At 49.3% G+C, this 13,658-nt stretch overlaps 7 protein-coding genes across 7 annotated transcripts; 2 read left to right on the top strand and 5 right to left on the bottom strand.

Moving 5' to 3' along the window:
* Positions 1-87: 87 nt before the first annotated feature.
* Z518_04732 (uncharacterized protein) lies at positions 88-1,710 on the bottom strand (the record flags this gene model as incomplete). Its single annotated transcript, XM_013418438.1, has 1 exon — positions 88-1,710. One exon carries the CDS (start codon positions 1,708-1,710, stop codon positions 88-90), a length of 1,623 nt encoding a protein of 540 aa, XP_013273892.1.
* A 1,395-nt stretch (positions 1,711-3,105) lies between these two features.
* Z518_04731 (uncharacterized protein) lies at positions 3,106-4,878 on the bottom strand (the record flags this gene model as incomplete). The annotated part of the gene is made up of 6 exons (XM_013418437.1): positions 3,106-3,491; positions 3,542-3,647; positions 3,692-3,884; positions 3,934-4,301; positions 4,356-4,651; positions 4,710-4,878. 6 exons carry the CDS (start codon positions 4,876-4,878, stop codon positions 3,106-3,108), a joined length of 1,518 nt encoding a protein of 505 aa, XP_013273891.1.
* Positions 4,879-6,169: 1,291 nt separating this feature from the next.
* Z518_04730 (uncharacterized protein) lies at positions 6,170-7,120 on the top strand (the record flags this gene model as incomplete). The annotated part of the gene is made up of 1 exon (XM_013418436.1): positions 6,170-7,120. One exon carries the CDS (start codon positions 6,170-6,172, stop codon positions 7,118-7,120), a length of 951 nt encoding a protein of 316 aa, XP_013273890.1.
* An 831-nt stretch (positions 7,121-7,951) lies between these two features.
* On the bottom strand, positions 7,952-8,320 carry Z518_04729 (uncharacterized protein; the record flags this gene model as incomplete). Its single annotated transcript, XM_013418435.1, has 1 exon — positions 7,952-8,320. The coding sequence occupies one exon, from the start codon at positions 8,318-8,320 to the stop codon at positions 7,952-7,954; it is 369 nt and encodes a 122-aa protein (XP_013273889.1).
* A 1,648-nt stretch (positions 8,321-9,968) lies between these two features.
* On the bottom strand, positions 9,969-10,428 carry Z518_04728 (uncharacterized protein; the record flags this gene model as incomplete). The annotated part of the gene is made up of 2 exons (XM_013418434.1): positions 9,969-10,281; positions 10,343-10,428. The coding sequence occupies 2 exons, from the start codon at positions 10,426-10,428 to the stop codon at positions 9,969-9,971; spliced, it is 399 nt and encodes a 132-aa protein (XP_013273888.1).
* A 333-nt stretch (positions 10,429-10,761) lies between these two features.
* Positions 10,762-11,294, bottom strand: Z518_04727 (uncharacterized protein; the record flags this gene model as incomplete). Its single annotated transcript, XM_013418433.1, has 3 exons — positions 10,762-10,957; positions 11,023-11,075; positions 11,115-11,294. The coding sequence occupies 3 exons, from the start codon at positions 11,292-11,294 to the stop codon at positions 10,762-10,764; spliced, it is 429 nt and encodes a 142-aa protein (XP_013273887.1).
* An 872-nt stretch (positions 11,295-12,166) lies between these two features.
* On the top strand, positions 12,167-12,909 carry Z518_04726 (uncharacterized protein; the record flags this gene model as incomplete). Its single annotated transcript, XM_013418432.1, has 2 exons — positions 12,167-12,288; positions 12,333-12,909. 2 exons carry the CDS (start codon positions 12,167-12,169, stop codon positions 12,907-12,909), a joined length of 699 nt encoding a protein of 232 aa, XP_013273886.1.
* Between the last annotated feature and the right edge of the window lie 749 nt (positions 12,910-13,658).

Raw genomic sequence — 13,658 nt, 5'->3', positions numbered from 1 at the left:
CGTAGGAGTTTCTCGCGGTCTTCACATAACAGCCAGCGCTTCTGAAAAGCACCCAGGTACCCACCCGGCCAATTCCGTCGAAAAGTCCTACGGGAAATACTTCAAACCAGGCTCCATCTGACGGGGTCGAAGACTGCCCCAATATCCTCTCCTACCCTCTAACTCGCTGGCATTGCGACACTGTGGATGCTCATGATCCTCCGTGGTCCCAAACGGCCAGACGGGAATGAAACAGACGGTACCCAATGGACATTCCGGGCACCGTTTCCATACAGTCCAATCCAGATACTCAATCAACGAGCGCAGATTGTCCATCGTGTCCAACAGAGGAACGTGAGCATCAAAAGCAGCAAACAACGCCGAGCAGATCGTCCGAGCGACAGAGTGGACAGCTCGACCGGCCACCGAACACGAAACATCGTACTCGATGGGAATCATCTGAGCCACGCATCGATCGACTTCGGCCGTGGTGTTGCGAGCATCAGAGTCGACGAAGACACGCAAGATTCGAACGAGTTCGTGGAAGAACTCTTCGGGTTCCGTCAAAGCGCCAGAGACAAGATATTTCAATTCCTTCGCATATCGTTCAACGACCATGTCGGCGACCTTCTGCCAATCGATTGCCTTTTCCTCATACAGGTTAATCGAAGGATCCCAATCGTTCACCATGGAGTGGATGTCGTCGCGGATTTTATCCAATGAAGAAACCGGGATGTTCTCCAGCCTCGGAAGACCATCGTCGCCTGTGAACAGGTCGAGATCATAATGGTAGCTCGTGACGAATCTGTCGTAGTTCAATTTCACTCTCCCACCCCCAATCCCATCATACCGTGCCGCTATAGCCTGGACCCAATCCCAGATATTTCTGTCTCCAAAAAAGCGATCGTCCGGAGGAGGCTCTTCCCCGTCCGGCGCAATCGAACCCGCCCGAACCGCTTGCAGGAAATCCAAATTCTTCGCAAACGAGCACATGATGATCTCAAACCCGGCCTCCATCCGAATAAAGCCTTTAATCTTACCGTTCCAAGTCTGGGCTGCCATCTTGCACAGTCTCTCTGCACGTTCCCTCTCCCAGAACATCCCCTGACTTTCGTTCCGAGCGTTCAAAAGCAAGACATCTTGAGTGTCGAGCGTTCCTTTCTCGCATTTTCCGGCAGACATGCCATCGATGTAGAGCAAGGGCGTGAGAGTTTTGGTTCTGTACGTATGCAACCAACCTGCTTCCATCGGGTTCGGCCTCGGTCGTGGTGCTGATTTCCGATCATCACCTCCTTCCATGATAGGACTCTGAGGAAATCGATGATCTGTCAGATGACCTCGACAGTGTTCCTCCAACCCAGCTTTACACGATCGAGATTCATCCAACGACATTTCCATCATGCCTGGCTTATCGGGTGGTGGTGGCGGTGGGTGTTTCATCCTCGATGCAAAATTGATGGCATGCTCAGGTTCAAAGGCCAGCCACTCCATGCCTTCAACAGGCTCTTGTTTCGGGGATCCATGGTAGAATTGTGTACCAGCGGGAACTTGGGCGAGGAAAAGTGACATGCCATTATGATTCAATGAGGATCCCCATTGGCGCATGGAGGAATGGATGGCGTTGAAGATGTGGTTGGCATTCCGGACGCCATCATCGCACGGATTAGGCTGTATATATGGTAGGACCGCTGCTTGCACCGCCGCCGTCGTGAGCAGTAGAGACCACAGCATCGTCAATGATGGCAAATCAAAGGGATGACGAGGAGGGTTGAGGTTGAGGTCGAGGCCGGGTGCTTGATGAGACTGATACAGTACGACCATAATCTTATCTGATCATCACTTTATCTCGGGCCTCTGTACCCGTCCACTACCAACCTCGACGACGCGCTTACGTGGCCATCAGGCGTGGCTTGATAAGCATCAGAACGAAGAGGACTAGTTTTCCCGAATAAACTTCCGTCCATCCAGGCTACCTCGATCCGCTCCAATAAATCACACCTTCAGACCCAAAGGACCATTCTGAATCTGTCATCATGCCTTTGCTACTCTAGTCTCCAATCACGGAACCCAACCTCAACTTCGACACCAACAACAAAGCCTCCCACAACAGATCTGCTCCTTTGCAATCTGATAATTAAAATCTCCCCAATCCCTAACAAACTCCCTTGCTCCCCTCCTGTCCGCCCCAGAAACCCTCCCCTTTTTCCCAATCTGACTTCGTTCTCATACATTAGCCGATAATCTCCCACAATATGACACCGTACCACAACCCGCACCCTGTTCCCTAAACGCATGTTTTTCAGACTGGTTTTCCCCGTCGGCGCGCTCCTGTGCGTGGTCCTCGAGTTTCGTGCCATTGGCTTTCGTCCTCTCCGACACAGCGAGCACAAAGCAAACGCCAGTTCAGTGCCGGTGTCGAATAGGACGACTCCAGAAATGATCTCAGTCGAAGGGGTTGGGTATTTCTGGCTTCTACCCAATGGGTGCCTGATCAGCAAATACGGCGGAGCAACGTCGATGGATTGCAGAAGAAGATCAAGATCTGAGACTGCATCTTGAAGCGGTCAACGACCTGGTATTCTTAGGCACAGTGCTTCAATCATACCCTGCCCTGTCGTAGAAGAGGAATGTGCTGAGATATTGTTGGGACTTTGACGTAGATTGCGATCGGGCCGCCTGCTCTGGGAAAGATGAGTCCCCGCTCACCAGATCGTCGTGCAGGCCCAGAGGATGAAGCGCAGAGCGAATGGCCTTTTTCGGGAATGGGAGTCACGGCCGATATTTAAGGATCTTCGTTCCATGGGTTCTTTGTGCGGATGGCCATTGCGTTTTAGCGAGAAAGAAGGGCAGCATAGATCATTCCATGCATGATATGAATGAAGAATGAAGGTGCACCTGTTCTAGACCTCGATCTTACTGTAACCATGATATCGCATAACAGCGATCATCCAATCGAATGTATATTCCGTCTACTCAATTCAAAGCAGCCTTGAGATGCTTGATATGGCGGTCAGTCAGACGACTCAAATCTCAATGGCGGGGGCTTGGGTGCCATAGTAATAGCAGGCCATCCTCCCTCCTAGATGCTGACACTCCGGGCGACGGCGCTAAGTCCAGCTCTCGATCCTAAGCCTTATGCTCCAACTGTTCCACCTCTGCATTAACAAGGCTCTTGTCTAACCTCGCTCTCTCTTCCGCTGTCAAATGTGTCAGGTCAACAGCGACTTCGTCGCCGAACTTGGCCGCAATCTCCTCCAGAGCCAACCCTTTGGTTTCGGGGTAGAAGAAATACATGATAGACGCGCCGAAAAGGGGGATAATTATGAAAATTAAATAATACCGCCAGCCAATATTCCGGAAGGCCACTGGAGCGCACATGGTGTAGATTAGGCTGAAGCAAAAGAGGCCAGAGACACTGAATCCGGCGCCTTGGGCACGGATCGAGGTCGGGAAGATCTCGGACGAGTAGACGTAGGAACTGGCGTCCATGCTGCCTCCGAAGAAGGTGACGACTGGGGGAGAATTAGGGAAAGTGCCCAGACTGAGTTTAGACGGCACTTACAAAGGTAGAGGAAGAAAACTCCGAACCCGTTTCCGATCTTGTTGTCCGTGCCACCGTATCTCGCGAGGCATGCAGTGAAACCGGCCACGGAAATGGAACAGCCAATCTGGTGGATTAGAAAGTGCAATGCGGACGGGCTCGAAGACATACCTGTCCAACAACCATGATTGGAATGCGTCCAACTTTATCGAGCAGTAACGCGTTGACCAAGTTCATGAAGGCCGCCCAGGTATCCCAAATGGCATAGAGCATGAGAGGCATTGCCCCATACAGACTGAGACCATTGTACAAGAGTACTTGATAGTTGTTGATGACCAGACAGCCAGTAGACTGGACCAAACCACTGGCCATGGTCAGGATTTGAAAAACATAGACGGCATATTGGGACTTACAGCAGGAGAAATCCAAAGAGGAGGCGCTTTCTGTAGGATCTCCTTTGAAACAGGAGGATCCATCCCTTGACCCAACCCTGTCTCCAGCCTTCTTGTCGTTCAAGATCCAATTGTTTTCTGATCTGGTAAAGTTCCTCACGGGCTATGGTGTCATCCTCGTCTTCAGGAACGTGATGGAGGCGCTGCAGGATCGTAAATCCTTTCTCCTGCTGGTCATTCGCCACCAAGTAACGAGGAGATTCAGGGAGCCAGGGGGATCCAACTAGCAGGCAAAGAGGTGGAACGATCTGAAGGGCCAGACATAGACGCCATTGAGCCACTTGGCTTGACAGGAAATAGCAGCCATATCCAGTCCAACCTGCAAGTCCCTGTAAAATTGGTCAGCGAAACAGGCCTTTTTGGAAAGGCAGTGAACCCCATACATAGCCAACGCAGAGTATGAATCCGTGTGATCCAACCATCCTTCCTCTTGTTTTGGCAGGGGAAATTTCTGATTGATAAAGAGGAGTGATGACATTGACCATGCCGACACCCACACCCATAAGAAACCGAGCAACCAGAAACATGGCAATATGGACCGATCCAGCTTGAAGAGCACCTGCTATAATGCAGAGGGTCGCCGTGATCTGTATTGCTCGCTTCCGGCCGACCTTGTCGGCTAGCCATGTTATGAAAAAGCAACCGATGATCCCCCCACCGGCAAACAGGCCATTCGTTGCTAAACAGGCTGTCAGATCCAAGAGGGATAGGACACAGTCCAAAAGATTTGGTCTCACCTCCAGTAATTCGAGATCCCTCCTCTGATTTGATGTCGATACTGAAGTACTCGAAGAAGGACGGCAGACCGATGACCGCTCCTATGATGGCCGAATTATATCCATAAGTTAGAGACCCGAAGGTCACAAAAAAGACGACGAGAAAATTGTATTGGTTTGCTCCCGACATTTTGAGATCCTCTGCTTTTCTCTAAAGTTCTGAAGTCGTTTTCCCCTGCTGCATCTCACGGACCAATCTTCATGTCAGCTTGCCCGGCGTCTTAAGGGGAAGTCCTGGGACCAAATGCCCATAGCTTCTCCAAACCAGAGTGTCGGGACGTCAGAATTACCCCAAACAGGGCGTTATCTTCGAAGCGTATTCCCCATGTCCGGTTATTGGCCAAAAATTGGAGAAAGTGTTGGTATAGGCTATGGGCGCGAGATCCTTACCAATTTGGATCAAGATCGCGAAAACTTTTCCCCTTCAAACTGAAACCATATGGGATCAACCATGGATCAAGGATCTCTCCGCAATATTGGGGAAGAGATATCGGGGTTAAAACCTCTAGCCCTAAAGTTGTCATATTGCCGCGAGTATCCCCGAGGAATGGATGTGATCTCTCATTGGATCCCAAAAGGGGGCTCTATTCCTGTCGGTAGAGGACTCACATACCCATGGCGTCGACGATAATCCAACCATTTGGCACTCTTTGGGTTCAACGAAAGTCCCAGCTGCATCTTCAGCAGTGTTCACCCCTAGATTGACTTAAGAGGTCAGCAGCCCCAAATTTGCCGTTTAGCGAAGGAATAGCTTTTTCATTCTCAGATTCGGAAAAACATTGTGTAATTGGCAAGATCCTCCGAAAAGTCTCTCCAGCTAGCAAGTTAGGTAGTTTGGGGATGATTGAAACCCCCCGCAGGAAGCTAGATTTGTTCGCTTCAAGATCAAGGCGCCACATTGGCTAAGTCGCTTCAAGGAACGAAAGGAAGGAGAAAGAAAAGTAGAGGCGAGGTTGGGCTTGACTTTCATCCAAGAAGTTGTTTAAGCTTGTGATGACGAAGCGTCCTTCTGGCTTTTCCAGCTGTTCCAGGAATACGGCTAGATCGGAGAGCCAAGTTACCCCAGGCTTGAATGACAACTCGGAATACGATATCGGTAGACCAAAATGATTGGTTGTTTCTCTCTTTCCAATTCGGTTGATCATGATGATGTGGTTGTCTTGAAGATAAAGGTACAACGTCCATCCCTGGAGAGTTGAAAAATGAGCTCTGACAAGATGGGTCCGATGACGTCTCTGCCGGCAACTCTCTAGCGGTGCCTGCGGATAGGTTTCTCGATTTGTACCGGATAAGTAGCTGATCGTCTAGATTAATAGTTCCGGCGTCGCTCACCTCTTGCTTGCTGGTTCATTTCGTTCTGGCCAAGAAGGGGATTCTTACCTTGACAACCCAAAATCTTCCAATCCATATCTTGAACCAGTATGCAAGCGAAATACCGCCATTCTCTTCCCCAGTTGAATTCTTCAAATTTGTTGCTCACTGAAGGAGGCATCGAAACAACTCTGGTGTACAAGAAAGGATTCCACCTCCCCGAATTCGCGTCAGGACCACTTCTCTTAACCCCAGAAGGAACGAAAGCATTACAGGATTGCCATGCTTCATACATTGACATTGCACTTCGGCACAAGCGTGGTATAATTGTCGAGACTCAAACTTGGCGATCATCGAGAATATGGTGCGATAAGCTGGGCTTCTCTGAGAATGAGATGATGAAATTGAACAGGAGGGCAGTGGCCTTTCTCGAAGATGTCCGCCGAGAATACGAAACCGACACCACGCCAATTGTTGTAAGTGGCAATCTCGGTCCTCTGAGTGATGCATATCACAATTCAACTCAGAGACTGTCGGTTCAAGACATGATAGCAGTTTACCGTGATCAGGTTCAAGCACTTTGTGAAGCGGGTGTCGATATGCTAAGTATCATGACCCTCGCCGATACAACCGAAGCCATCGCGGCGGTCCAACTTGCGAAGGAGTTTGGAATTCAAATTTTGGTCTCCTTCTCGGTGGAAACGGATGGAAAGCTATTGAATGGAGTAACACTTGAAGATGCAATCCGGACGGTAGACAAAGCAACCGAATCGTATGCAGCCTATTTTGGGATCAATTGTGCCCATCCGAGCCATTTTCATCCCACGTTGCGAATGATGGACCCATCTGTACTTTCGAGGATAGGTGAGATTCGAGCGAATGCGAGCCGCAGAAGTCATCAAGAATTGGACAATTCAGAGTTTCTCGATAGAGGTGATCCGACTGATCTAGGCAGATCCTTCAAAGATCTGATCCAGCTGTTACCCGGATTGAAAGTGGTTGGCGGTTGTTGTGGAACTGATCCAGAACATGTTGAAGCCATTGCATCAAATGTCTGTTGAGCTCTTCCAACATTGGAGATTATTCGAGATCATCAATTTTGAGAATGAGATATGCTGGATTGGAGCAAAATCGGGTCGATGCTTCGGAACCCTGAAGGATCTCTAGCCGTCCGATTGGAATCCGATTTCCGGCTTATCGTTCCAAAGAACGCTAGAGATTGATGGTCGCTAGAAAATTCTTCACGGCCCACACAAGCACATGAATCACAAGCTATGTGATGATCATTCTGTTAGCAGAGCACGTGTGAGCAGGCGGCCTGAGCCGTGCAGGATCATGAAGGCACCAGTGGTCAGACTATATATCCTCGACGGCCATGACTTGTCCCTCGTGATGGATTGTTATTTATGTGCCTGAATCGAGTGTTTGTAGCTTCCAAGATCTTGTCGAGTTCCTCAAGCTATCCACGGCCAGAAGACTCCCAAAAACGACCGAACTCCAATCCACTGTTCTTTGCGTGTCTCTGGCAGGAAGAAATACCAGATTAAGTCTTCTAGCCAATGGTCGTCCAGTGCCACTGGCCATACTATTTTTGTAGGATTAGACAACATTGGAAGGAAACCGACACATGTGGCATTATCTCTTGTGTCGGCTTCACTTACCAAATTGATTCAGCAAACCGCCCGCGTTGACAGCTAAGCTAGAAAATGCCACGTACGTTGCTCTCATCTCAAACGAAATCGTCTCAACAGGATACAGGACCTGCAAGGGATGTGTTCCAAAAAGACAGCATCGAAGATGAAAATAAATTCCACGGTGGCTCGGGTAGCGCTATCATTCGTTTGTCCGGAATGAGCAAAAAATACTAGCGGAAGTAGTGACTGCAACCCAAACTAAGCAGCAGCATGCCATGCTACCGACGAGCCCCAGCCAGAGCAAACACAACCTGCATATCCGAGGAATATGTTGGCTTGAGTGACCTCCTCGGCGTACCCGGCGGACCCGGCGGTATCCAACATAGCAGGAAGGAGCAAAGATCGAAGAACAGTAGTTGGCCGTGATTCGATACCTGCTTGATCGCCTGTTGAAAAGTACGCGATAAAACCTAGAAGCGTTTGTCCTATCATAGCGCCGTTCATGTTCAAATGTTCCTCGTATTCATCCAACTGCAACTTGACCCAGGCGGAATTCCGATTACCGTATCCATGCCACTTGGTAAGCATACTGATCACATTGGGTCCGGTATCACGATCTTGCGACATGAAAGGTGGATCCTGGGGAAGCTCCTCTGGCAATTTTGAATCCGGGCCGTAAAAGTCACCATGTGGGAGATAATTGAGAACCGATATAGGGAAGTCTTTCTAATAGACAATTGGTTGAGGACGAACAACCGGAAAGACTTCAGCAGACCAGTGATCTCAAGACCTTGTTACCTCGTGCAATTATTGATCCCCGACAATTCGCAAAATAGGCAATCAAGATTCAATATCGGCGTACCGAGTGTGGGACAAGGAACATTATTGCCTTCTTGTCCTAGAATAGGCAATCAATTTACGTTGCCGCGAACCCTGTTCACCGGATATGGGAACAATGTTTGTTAATGGTCCAGCCGAACATTTTCGTGCACTCTGTTTGTTTGTTGGCTGAGTCAACAGTAGGTTTGGGCTGCTGAATCGTACCGCAAGGTCAATCGACGGCTGAATTCTAACAATTTCTTTTTGATGAGAAAGGCGAGAGCTATTGTAGCGGAGTTTTGCCAGACTACAGAGTTATTATTGCCAGGTAGGGAGAAGTAGGATCCCGGGCTTCTTGGGACTTCATATCTCAAGTGTATCTCATCGCTTTTATGGAACGCTGAACGAGCTCCATGGGCGAAAGTGATACAAGTTTCTTTCCTCATCCCACCCTCTCCGTTGAAGGGTAATTTCATGTCGTGTCTCCGAAAGAATGCTTGTTTAACTCGTATGTGCGACTGTCTCATTCTTGATTTTTGTCGAAAATGATAACCTGCGGAAGCAGTGCTCAGACTCGGGTACCCAGTTCCAGTGACCTCACTTTGGATGATATGGCTCAGGATCGAGGAGTTAGAATCCTTTCCAGTCGAATCATCTCCAATCCCGTTACGAGCTTCAATTCAGGCAGTCATCAGGTACCAACTTGTTGCCCAAAAGGTTGGGTTCGTCTCCATTCGACCTCCGGTCCGCAACACGATAACCGTTTTTCCTATGGACACTCGTCTGAGTTCGGCGTCAGGCAGTGATTGAGACAAAGATGGCCAGGACCGACATTCTCTTGAAGTGTTCGGGAAGGTTTCGAGTCATCGGTCCTCGAGAAAGCCAGCCCCTTTGAAAGTGTGGTGGATTGACATCTTAGGCTGAGATAGGTCGGCTTAGATCTATGTCCAAGTATGTTACGTCTGCGTGTTCCTTCGATTCAAAAGTATAATTTCCGAAGAGCTCTTGAAGTATGCTTCGAGATGGATAGGGGAGATCGAAGAAAACGGAGAGAAACAGGGATTCGATGTAGATGAAAGGGAGTTAGATTGGTGACAAAAAGGTTCCGTACCCAGAGACATACAAGTAGAGATCACCTTGAGTCAGTCTCATTCAGAGTGACCTCTGTTTTCAGGTATGCCTTGTAAACTTTCTGTCGAATTGTTCTAGGTAGGTGAACCATTGGATCATCAGATCACTTGAGATGTACCGAGGCTAACAAAGGGTAAGGAGGCCCCCAGATACCTGGCCTTCTGTAGGAACTGTAGAAAGAGCGATAGCACAGAACGAGGAGGGCCAGAACACCCGTAACCCGGTTTCATATATCCACAGCCTCTATGTATATATGCCCAATCTCATTCCTGCAACCTTCCACCAGGAGAATTAGCAGATGTCGCTACTATTATTCCGGCTCATTTCAAAGGCTGAACCGTATATGACTGTTCGTATGAACCTCGATTTTCCTCTGATCTTCGCGCCATACTTGTAAAATAGAATGGGACGGAAAGAATGCCACGCAAAGGAAGGCGAGAAGAGAGGTGGCCCAGGCCACACCCAGGTTATGATACATGGCGGGTGCAAATAGTGGAAATCGAATGAAGGTGTTGATAGCGATAGCGCTGTTGGAGTAGCAATCGATGATATAGTTCCAAAAGGTGACTAGACAGCCTCCACCAATGAGGGCGGTGGCGAGGACTGATGGAACCCAGCTGATGTGCGGATCTGACGTCCTGAGGCCAGTCAGTCAAAAGGTTCAAAACTGGACGGAAAGATTCAACGTACTAAGCAAACCAAAACAATCCAATGGGCAGAGCTGCAGCACCCACAATCATAGGTGGCAAGCGTTCTTCAGGGTTGTAGAATAAGCCCGTGCCCATAGTGATACCGACGACAACTGCCGTGAAGGGAAGAGATCCCACTCCTGAAAGGCAATCGGGTAGGCTTCGAACAATGTGCCGTAGATGAAGCTCATGTATGCTGTTTCCTGGACGAACATGACAAATGGCCGAACCAGATAGACCGAAATCAATGTAGGGCCCAATTCTTGGTCTCGTATCGGAGCCTTTTGGCTTTCCTCTGCAGAATTCTGGCAGCAGATGTCTCCGGGATCAGGCATAAGCCGACACATCCGAACACTGCAGCCATGATCCAAGCTGTCCATCGCCAACCAAGATGTGATTGAGTGATGAAGCCACCCATGATCGGACCTGCTACTGGTCAGCCAGAGCGCCTCCGACCACGGCCAAGGGAGAGGCCGCGGCGAATCCTCCGAAGAATCTGCCTAGCATGATGGTCTCGACATTTTGAGCAACGGCGACGGGGATCTGGAAGACAAGATACCCGGCAAAAAGAGGCACTCGGTGGCCATACACCTCACTGGCAGGTCCGAAGAGGAGTAACGAAACCCTGAGGCTTGTCAACCTCGTCAAGGATAGGTGTGGTGTTTTTGTCTAGGACTCACTAGAAGAAACAGTGATACCCCCAGAGTGGACGCCACGTATGATACCGAAGGAATGGCAACACTCTGCGGCTTGTCAGTCTGTTGTCTAAACACTGCACTTACGTGGATTGAGCTGGAAAACGTGACGACAAAAGTCATACCACCCATTGCACCGGTGATGGCCCATTTCTTCCCTTTGAACCAATTCTGTGGATTTTCCGGATCATCTGGTCCATCGAATTCGACAAGATCATTTCCGATATTTGAGATTGGGACCACTTTCAGTTGCGACTCCATATCCATTTCTCTGAGGTTAGCGTACAGTTTCACCGCTCATCTCCATCAATCCTTGACAATGAGATCGGTTTTAATTGTCAGCGCCCATGTTTGTCGGACGTCGTCAGTTAAAATGTCATATTCATTATGCTCTCTGCTTCAATTCAAAATCATGAGGCGATAGAGGCAGCTTTGCGCGCTGGGGCAATGCTTGGCTGGCATCGGATATACGGCTAACTCCTTGTCTCCAATGGGAGATATCCAACTCAGGACCATAGGCCCGTCCTTCGGACCGTAGAACGGGTTATCCTTGCCGGTTGCGAACGTGCATCATCTTACGCTTTCGGGCATCCGGTTAAGCCGCTGTGACCTTGTTAGTATGGCTTCGTTGGGGTGGTACAGAATGGGCCCATATTTGGAGTGAAATAATTCTGTGATATTTCGTATAAAAACGTATTCGTCTCTTGTCATGGCTATGGTCTAGCCCAGATTTGGAAATTTGTGTACCGCGCTTCTTTTTTCGAGCAGCATGCTTCAAAATTTACCCAGTCTCGAGCTCGAAATCCAGTGTACTGCATCCCGACGAGCGGTTGCGCAAGGTCCCAGATGCGGTCGATGAACAGGTTGGTCCCGTCAGTAGTCGCGAATGAGCGTCGAGACCGTGTGCGTGCGGGGCGACGATCGCTCTGTGAATGAGAAGGCAAGGTGTGGTCTTCACGCGGCTCAGGACGTTAGGCAGGTCTCAAGACCATTCTTTACGACTCATAAATGGGAGCCTCCATGTCTCGGGTGAATTTCTCATCCGAAGTTCGCTTTAAAAGCACATATTGTTCTTGGCACAAAATGAAGGCACGCTTGGCCGAAGGGAACTGGAAACACGCACCCAGTCGACAGACCAAATGGACCCGATTATTTTCACACCACGACTGAAACTGACTCTCGTCACGAAAGCGGAAAGAGGAAGTCCGGAGTTCAAGTGGCTTCATGAACTGCGCAGCAACGAAAAGGCTATGTGGTGGAGGTAAGAGGTGCCTTTGAGTTGGTTTTCGCGGTTAACTTTGTAAGCATCCATGGCCAGGCGAAGTCCATCGAGGATACGGAGAAGGTCATGAAAGGCTACCTGCCAACCAATGAAGGAGAAGAAAAAACATACAGAGTCGTCTATGCTGTGCACAAGGTCCTTGAGTCGATGAGTGGTTCTGTTGAAGGTGAACCGCAACCCGCAGAGCAAGGGAAAAAGTCAACAGAATTTATCGGCCTTGTGAATCTGAAATCGTTGGATGCTGGCAACCTTGCGTTGCCGGAGGATCTTACGTTACCGGTTGCGGCCGCGACTACGACACTGACTGTCGAACTCTCATATGCGTTCTTACCCATCGGATGGGGTAAAGGATACGCAACCGAGTCGGTGAAGGCGGTATTTGAGTCATGCAAGAGCGCGCGATCTTTTTGGACACCTTTCTCGAAGCTTTACATCCGAGCAATTGTGAACGGGAGTAATCCAGCGAGCCTGCGAGTGATGGACAAGACTGGAATGACCAAAAAGGGTGTTTACGATTGGACTGGGAAAGCCATTTTCCTCGCCGGAGAATGGCGAGAGCGGGGTAGTCTTCATATTTATGGCATGCATCTGTTAGAGTGACGAGAGACAGAAACTCCTAAGGATATCTGGATGAAGCTTGCTGCCACCTCAGCTGGGGCCTAAACAGTATTCCCAGAGCCCCCGTGGAGAGAGGTCTGATATGGGGGTTGTGCGACGGGGGGCGATACAATACTCCATGACTTCGACTCGCGGTGACTGCCATCAATCCGTCCCTCAACGACCATGACTTTCATGTTATCCACATCAATCGTGACAACATCGCGCTCGAACCTGTCCCTTTTCCTATTATACCTCGGAAAAAGATTCTCCTTACCCATTTTCAAGCTGGTTCAGATTACCACCTTTCCAGAAGCTCCAGACTCGAAGCATCTCCTTGCACGAATGTTGTCGTATTTGGCGGAACATAGAAGCTGGGTATTGGTGTATGAAGAATTGGACCGTCTCCACCAATAGAGTGGGCCCTTTTTCATGTTCGATAGGCCCTGAATTTCGTTGTCGTTGTTCAAGTTCCACAGCGCTTGAGCCACGATGAGGCAATTTCTCGATAGAGACGAAGTCCTGGCCCTCTGGAAAATGGAAGACATGATCGTATTTGACGTCGGACATACAGAGTGTGGTTATTTACCGTAAACCCAGTGTCACATCGGCCTGCGACGAAGACCACATCGCAGCACGGGAACGGGAATATGTGCTTGTGGATACCAAATTCAATCCAAAAATGCGAGATTCCTCAACAATGCTTGAGAGTATCAAGAACATTCCGATCATCATCGTCGTCGTCGTCGTCT

This window comes from Rhinocladiella mackenziei (genome assembly GCF_000835555.1).
Source record: "Rhinocladiella mackenziei CBS 650.93 unplaced genomic scaffold supercont1.3, whole genome shotgun sequence".
NCBI classification, from domain to species: Eukaryota; Fungi; Ascomycota; class Eurotiomycetes; order Chaetothyriales; family Herpotrichiellaceae; genus Rhinocladiella; species Rhinocladiella mackenziei.
This window is presented reverse-complemented; position numbering and strand designations above follow the sequence as displayed.